We start from the raw sequence: 8,739 nt of genomic DNA, 5'->3' as shown, positions 1-8,739 counted from the left end.
TCAACGAACACCTAGAAGATAGAGTATTATGTTCCATTTAATTTTTTAATATTAATATGCCTAAATTTTTTGTTGTTTCACATTACATGAGAACTCATCCAAAAATACCCCTCTGCCTTTCTATCAAATTATTTTAAATTTGTATAATTAATTTTAGCAAATTAAGAGATTCTTAAAATGCTTCTATTACAATATTGGCAATTCAGTTTACATTTCTATATTGGTCACATTTTTTGCATTGCACCACCCTTTTAAATATAATAATAATCAAACCACTTTAAATACATCATTTTGTAGGTACTGACAGTTTGTTTTATTTATCCAGAAGAAGGGCTTTTAGTTCAAGCGAGCTGACACATTTAAGGCCTCTTTCACTCCATTTAATGGTTGCATCTGACTGGAGCAAGAATGATGGTAAAGATCTTGACCTTGAAACACTGGTTGAATTAGAGGATTCAAGTGGATGATAGAAGTTGTAGCTGGGTTGAAGTGAGGGCCAAACAAGGTGGGGATAAATGCTGCAGGGGGCAAGGGCTGAAATGTTATGTGAGACGGGTGGAAGGGAGCAGTGGTGACTAAATGCAGGGGATGACCTGCTAAGAAAGTGGGGTGTGCAGGGATGATGGTTGGGGTCAAAGGTGAAAATGTGAATGGATTAAAACGCGGCTGGGAAAGAGGATGTAGATGAGCTATAGGGAGATGACCATTATGAGCATTTATGGAAGCAGAAACAATATGCTGCAGGAATGTGTGGTGGATGGTGGTTATAGAAGCCTGCTGGTGACCTGGAACTGTCTGTACAGTGGAGGCTGAAGAAAAAGCAGCGGGCCCTGCAGCAGGCAAAACTCGAAGATGCTTTGATAGGAGCTGTTTCTGCATATGCTGCTGGGCTTGTAGCTGTAGGAGCTTATATTTATCTATTTCATCAGGAGAAAATGTTATGGGCTGTTGAATTAATGGAGGAGAGAGAGATTTATGACACACTTCTAAGTCATCTGCTGCTTTGTCAGGCTTCTGCATAGTTCTGTCATAGTAAGAGTTTATATTCCCCTCTGTCTGATTCATTTGCATGCTTCCATCCTGTAGGTCTAGATTCATGTCGTTCTCTTTGGTCTCCATTGAATCAGTAATACCACTATATCTATTAGATGGAAAAGCACCAGGGAAACCATTTGGCACTGGGTCACAGCTTTGAACAGAAGGTTGGACTTCACTGATTAATGATTTTGGTTGTTCTTTTGTTGTTGGGTTCTTTTTCATGTTTGGTGAGTGAGATTCTGCTACTACATGAATTATACCTTTAGAAAGATGATTATCACAATCAGTGCCCACTAAAACAGTAAAATCATTTGTCGGGGAAATTTTGACTTTGTTTTTATCAATAGTTTCTTGCATTGCACTGCCTTTATCCTTTCTTCTTCTGCTTTTGTTTGGTGTTTTTTCAGGCAAAGGCAATGAAGGTCTGTTACAGCCTGGTGGTGTAAATGGAATTACACATTGGATTTGTGAAAGAGTCTCGGATTCATTTTTATAGCTGTTTGATGAGATCTCAAACTGAATTGATTGTTCCTGACATTTCTTGGCTTGTACTCTTTCTAAAAGGCTTTTGGCTGTCAGGGAGGTCCTCTCTCCTTCTGTAGGGTTCAACTCTGTGGTATCTGAAGGGCTTCTTGAATAGTTCCTTAGAAGGTAGCTGATATTCCCAGAGTTACATTGCATGGGTTTTACTTTTCCCAGATCACAAATATGAGGGCTGTCCAAAGACTGTTGACTCCTTTTACTTTTGTTTAAGTAATACATTTTCTCTCTTGAGTGAGAGCCCAATCTGCTGTGCTGAGGTCCCTGGCAATTAGGTGGATTTTCACCGTTTCCAGCACAAGAAACCTGTGAGCTAAAGTCACACTGGGTGATTCTTCTGGATTTTTGCCATGAAAATTGTTGATTTTTGCCCAGTTTATGTTTTTCTCTGCAATGACCATAAGCATGTTTTGAATATTTTTCATTTTTAATTGATTCCCACAATTTGCAGCTCCTTCCTCTTTCGATTTCAGACTGTGGGCAGTCACTCTTTGCTAGCTCATCAGACAAGCAGAGACAACTGTGCTTTCGGCGTTTCCGTTTGTGCCTTTCAACTGAGTTATGTTCTCGTTTGCAAAAGTAGAGCAAATTACCTCTATCATGTCCACTGGACCCATGATTGGAATAAGAACTTCTCAAGCTGGATGTACTGACATGGGATGTGTCTGAAGGGCTAGAACATCTATTCAGAGACACCTTCGGAGAACTTATCTTGTAATTTGCTCTTCCACATCCAGAAACCCCGCTGGTCATACTGATGTAGTTACTATTCAAAATCACACTGAAATCCTTCCCATGGTCACTGTGATCCCTTACTGTGTAAGGACTAGACTTCCAGGTGAACTGATTCCCTTCTTCAACATCCAGATGAGGATCACAAGAAATCAGTTTATGCTTTTTCGTCCTAGAGATGCAAGGAGAAAAAGATAGGCCCTCATTTGCATCATTTAGAATTACCCTTTGGCAGCTTTGCCAATGGGCCCTTGAAGGTTCTTGAAGTTCATTACCACCATTTTTATTGTTTCCTACACAATTCTTTAGAGAGATATCAAGGTAAGCAGGCACTTCAGGATTTTTCATTTCCAAATCACTTGCACTAAAATTACATTCACTCATACTGGGCTCAGAATTGTTGCAGCCCAAATTATATTTCCTCTGGAAATTTTCCCAATCTGGATCAGCTATCCTCATCTTTGGTTTCAGAGACCGATTATCTTCTTGGATTAACTTTTGTTGGTCTTTAATTAAACCTGAGACTTGATTCTCCATTGTAGTCTTCATTTCTGAGGGCTCTTTCTGCAATTCTGTTTTTAAATCCTCTGGATCACGGCAATCCTTTGTGTTTCGAGAAAGCTTAAAATCAAAATATAATGGGTTGCAGCCATAAGAGATACAGGGCTCTGTTTTTGTAAAGAGAAGAAGTTCTGTTGGCCATTGGAGAGTGGTATGGCCATCCTTGCTTTTTACGTGGAGAAAAGGCAATGCTTTGGACTTCACATCATGGGGATATGCTTCTCTTATAAAACTTTGTGCATTTCTGCTAACTCTTTCTGTTTTATCTAACGATTTTTCTCTCTTCTCCTTTCTGGACTTGGGATTCAGATAAACTGAACTGCTTTGTTCGCTCGGCTCTATTGGTGGAAACTCATCCAGACATTCAAATATCCTGGCATCACTATGCTTGTAAATGTTTGTTGGGCTAGAGGAAACACTGGCTTGGCATGAGTGATTAATGTGGTTTTCTGCAGTGTTCTTCAATGTGTTTTTAGTTTCCTTTGCTCTGCTGGAAGGAGTAAAATCTACATCTGAAAGATGAATGTTAGATTTACTGAATGAAGCATGAATGCCAATTGAACTTTCCAGCATTTCATCAACAAAGTCATTCTTGTCTTGCAAAATTTGAGAGTTTATGGAGAGAGTATTGTGTAAAATACTTTCCAGATGGTTTGATGAGATGTTTATATCTTTTTCCTTAGTGAGATGTGTATCTTCATTTGCAAACCTGCAGCACATGCATTTCTCTGCGGTTGATTTTGTTTTGTAGATGGGTGACTTATTACAATCGTGGGTTTCTTCCATGTTCTCACTGAAAACTGATGCTGAAGATTCTAATTTTAGATGCACTTTTTTGGAAAAAGAAAATGACACTCCCGTCCTATGATTTGCATTGCTGAGATCTGAGGATGTTTGTGGTACCCTATTTCCAAACAAACGATGTCGGTCTGTTTGCAACTGGTGTCGATTTGCTGTGGTGGACCGCTGCTTATCGGCAATGCTTCTGGAGAGATTCTTTCCTTTAAGGAGAAGAGCATTCTTCATGCATGTTATCTTTCTACCATTCTTAACTGGGAAAATTCCTTGCTGAAGTTGTTTTTCTATAGCTACTTTGGGGGCTTTGTATGCTGGTCCATTTCCAGAAACACTGTAAATAAAACAAATATTTAAAAATTAAGACATCAAATTTGAAATCTTATCTATATATGAACATTTCATAGTGTATGAGGATGGGTTCTGATACTATTTTTGAAGTATGTCTATTGCAATATAACAATTTCATTGCATTTATGTAACAGTATCTCTATGTTTTATAGTAGCTATTTCTAAAATGCTTTGCTTAAGTCAGTTTTTTTGAAATTAGCAAAAAGCAATAGCAAGCGAATATCTTATGCTAGTGCTGCTAAAGAAAATAAAGCATGGTATTTATATCACAATATGTCCCCCAGAGACTACTAATTCTTTGGAATATAGATTTAACCTTATTTTGCAAAGAGTTTTCCAATTAGTGCCTTCACTTACATAGGAGAAAAAAAACGGAAATGAAAGTCACTTCAAAAGCATAAAACTATCTCTTTTATTCACTTTTTTAGTTTAAAGTTCAGTTCAATTCAGTCGCTCAGTCATGTTCGACTCTTTGAGACCCCAAGGACAGCAGCAGGCCAGGCTTCCCTGTCCATCACCATCTCCCGGGGCTTCTCAAACTCATGTTCATTGCGTTGGTGATGCCAAGGTCAAGCACTATATAATTTTTGTTTCCTCAGTCTTAAAATCCCTTCATGTTTGTTTTGTTATGAAACAGGGTAATTAGTTCTATCTTTATGACTTGTCACTAATTTGATCAATTCTAAGAAAGTAACACACATTTTTACATGCCACCTCAGTGTCTTCAATTAGTCTGAAACCTTTTTAGCTTCTTACTCGTCAAAATATTTTCCTTTTATCTTTTTTTGCATATATATATTTTATCTTTTGACAGATTTTTAAAGATTATTGTTTTGAGCTTGACTACCAATTCAATCAGAAACTAGAAAGGGTGATACATAAAATAGACAAAACTCTTTAGATTAAAATTTTCTCTAATGTTCTGTGAAACACCTACTACAAAACAAATTTTATTGCAGGGGAAAGCAATACAAATTGCATCATTGTGAGCTGGCTTTGTTTTCCTTTTTCTTGCTTTGAGCTGACTTGCTTTCAGCTTTGCTTGTTGGTTTTGAGCTGGCTTTCTTTTTCTTTTTTATTTTCCCTCCACAATTTTGGACATGCTTTGTTGGCCTTTTCCTATTTTAGATTTTTACTTCATTTTTATGCAGTCATTTATTGCTTGAGCAAATAGTACTAAAATAACAGATATCTTTTTCACATGTAGCATAAATTCTAATGGGGAGGAGTCCTTTCCTAGCCTTTGTTCTGACAAATTCTTTCTTATTGCTTTCACTTAACTACTTGATCAACTGCCATAGAACTCTGGTGTCATGACATTCCTTGTGTTCACCAAATTTTATTGCTTTCCTTCACTGTCGTTATATGTTTAATATTATAGAGACATATTTAATTAGCCTACTTTTATTCATATTGAAACAAATCCACTTGTGTATTTCCATGATTTTATTAATTTTCCTTTTTATGTATACATATTTTGTTATGCTTATTTCAAACAATGAACTATGTATATATACATAATTTACATGTATATATTTTATTTTATATATACATATACATATACATTTGTGGGGCTTCCCTGATAGCTCAGATGGTAAAGAATCTACCTGCAATACAGGAGACCCCAGTTTGATTCCTGGGTAGGGAAGATCTGCTGGAGAAGGGATAGGCTACCCACTCCAGTATTCTTGGGCTTCTCGGTGGCTCAGCTGGTAAAGAATCTGCCTGCAATACAGGAGACTTGGGTTTGATCCCTGGGCTGGGAAGATCCCCTGGAGAAGGGAAAGCTTATCCACTCCAGCATTCTGATCTGGAGAATTCCATGGGCTACAGTCCACGGGATCACAAACTGTTGGACACGATTGAGCAAATTTCACTTACACACTCACATGTACATATATGTATATGTATTTTGTTACACTTAATACATACAAATAATTATGTGTATATCTCACTTTACCAAGCTATAGTTACAAATTGATTTCTTTTGGTTAATTTTTTCCAGCATTTCTGGGCACTTATAATTCAACTTCTTCAGCTCAGATACATTTTCTTCTCTGATTTATCTGATTATTGCCCTTCCCTATCCTAGTATATTATCCTAGAATTTATACATTAAATTTATTTGCTCTCATGACTATATGCTTTGGTCCTATTACTTATATTAATACTCTACTTCTTTTAGTCTCTTGTTCTAGTTCAGAAAAAGAATTTGTTTTTAATTTCTGTTTTATGGATTCAATATTCTTCAACATCCAATCTGTTGTTTATTATATCCATATGGATTTTGTTTTACAAACAATAATTTTAGTTACCAGTCTTTAATAATTTCAGACAGCTTTTTCCATGAACTAATAATGCCTGTAACTTTAGAGTTGTATTCTTGAATATTGTGGAAAACTAAATTTGGAAAATATTTTAAAGGGTCTGCTCCTTACAGTAACTATTTCATAATGAAAACTTTTCTCTTGTTCATCACATTGATCTCCTTTCTTGAATTATTCCATTATGATGTAGATACTGGATGATTTTTTAGATTCTCTTTTTCCTTAATAATGGTTTTGCTTATTATTCTGGCATTGTTTCATGCATTTTCTTTCTTTACTTTATGTTAGTCTAAATATTCTTTTCTATATTGCTGTTTCACTTCACCATTTATCTTTCTAATATGTGTAAAAGCTTCGTCCTTTTGTAGTATTCCAAATGTGTTTAAGCTTCTTTGCTCTTATGTGTTACATTCTGCTCTTCTTGTCCTTATTCTGTTCTCACTTTACAATTCAATATACATTTATGATTATATTTTCACAATAGTAACATTTCATCCTTGTTATTCATATCTATTTCTTATATTTATGATTTAAACTTTTTATCTCATTGCTTTATAAAATTTAATTTCCTATACCTTAAATCTAATTTATTTTTATTACTTTTGAAGATTCTAGTTTTTTATCTTTGTGATATTTTAAATTTTATTATTTAAATTCAAGTTTATGCCTTGTAACATGATCAAAGGTTTAATCTTTGCTGTCATACTCCCATTTACAATTTTACTCTCTCCTCTAGAATAATTTTTAGTTTATTTCTGTATTTTTATCTAATTATTTTTATTTATAATTTTGAAATGACATTAGTTACCCTTTAGTTCTTATTAATGGATTTGTCCACTTCAATAGTTCTCCCAAATCCAATGCTTGATAACTCAACATATGCATAATTTAATTCTCTCCTGGGCAAAAAGTACACTTTTCAAATAGGAAGCAAAGCATATCAAAATAACATGATTTTTTAAGCGATATAATTTCCTAATGTTCCACATTATCCAGCTCTTATATAAAGAATGTCATACTCTCAGAAGCAACGGTCACAACTTTTAAATGTTGAAAAAAAATGTCCATATCAAGATGCATTAGACTTATACATAGTAGAAATTTATGAACAGAGTGAATCCCTTTCCTCTCCCAATAAGAGAATTAGTTTTACTGAAGAATCATGTGTTGATCTACCTAAGAGGTCGCTAAGGTTGACTGCCCTTTATAAGATTCATTAACATCGTTCTGCTATCATTTTTTTTAAATTAATCTTATTCAAATATTCTTACTACCTGTAAATTCATCTCTCCTCTCCATAGGGTCATGGAAGAATTCTGTTATCTATGTCATCTTACTCAGAAGCCCTCATTATGAGAACAAGGGACAAAGAAGGGTTATTCGAGAAGTAACACAGATGACTTTTTTCACTTGTCAATTCAGTTGCCAAAATGAAAATACTTAATAATGCTATGAACAGACCTCCCTTAGGGCAAGTGGGCTACTAATCTGAGAGAACAATTGTCTGTAGGGCAGATGGTGGGTAATAGAAAAAAAAATGAAGTAATTTTTCTAGTTCCAAGTTCTGTATCTGGGAAGCTGAACACCTATTATTTCCTAACAATATGATCAGATTGGGACCCAGAGCGCCTAACTACTCTACGGAAGAAAATGCCTAGTTTTGTTTTCATTTAGTTATTAAGATTTCCAAAGGCAGCTCAACCCCAATAGAGTTTATCATTTATTTTAATTTTCAGGACACTTCCTAGATAACTCTGTATACTTAGAACTTTTAAATAAAAGCATCATCGTCATCATTGTCATCACCATCAAGTCTCCTCTGATCCTTTGTCTACTTCCAAAAGAAAATAAGGAATGAGTGAGGAGAAATGTAGAAGTGTGACAACTTTCATAATAACAAAAGAATCAAAATTCTGTACATTAAGACTACTCCTATTTTTATTGTTGTGTGACTTTAAAGAACCTATCTAAAGGGTCTCTCTACAGTGAGACTTGCCCTGCTTTTATAATTTGACTTTTTGTACTTCATAATTAATCATCCAGGAATTAACACATTCTCTCAATTATCTCCTCCTTCTAAGCCCTCCTTTGACAAGATATACTGTCTGATATCTTATTGACAATATGTTTGATCTTTATTGTGTTGACAAGTAATAAGTTCAGTACCAGTTATGTGTCCTGTTTCTGTGATTGCATGTGCCCTAAAAATATGCATTTTTGTATTAACCTCACCTCTGGACACATGGTCTTCTAACCTTTATTATTTTTTTCTTTATATCAAGTTTCTCACTTATTTTCTAATATTATCTTTTTTACATCTTTATAAGCAAATTAAAATATTCTAAATAGTGACAAAAATACTTGAGTAGTTGCAAGGTGAATGCTAACTGAAACT

At 35.0% G+C, this 8,739-nt stretch overlaps 1 protein-coding gene across 1 annotated transcript in view; it reads right to left on the bottom strand.

The window, feature by feature from the left end:
* Positions 1 to 336: 336 nt before the first annotated feature.
* The window catches only part of ZNF804B (zinc finger protein 804B), a 580,773-nt gene continuing 572,370 nt past the window's right edge, over positions 337 to 8,739 (bottom strand). The window contains exon 4 of the mRNA XM_068972343.1: positions 337 to 4,000. Within this exon, the coding sequence (XP_068828444.1) occupies positions 337 to 4,000 (3,664 nt within the window). The remainder of the gene's footprint in view (positions 4,001 to 8,739) is intronic.

This window comes from Capricornis sumatraensis, chromosome 5 (genome assembly GCF_032405125.1).
Source record: "Capricornis sumatraensis isolate serow.1 chromosome 5, serow.2, whole genome shotgun sequence".
NCBI lineage: Eukaryota > Metazoa > Chordata > Mammalia > Artiodactyla > Bovidae > Capricornis > Capricornis sumatraensis.
Note: the sequence above shows the minus strand (reverse complement) of the source record. Positions and strands in the feature narration are given on the sequence as shown.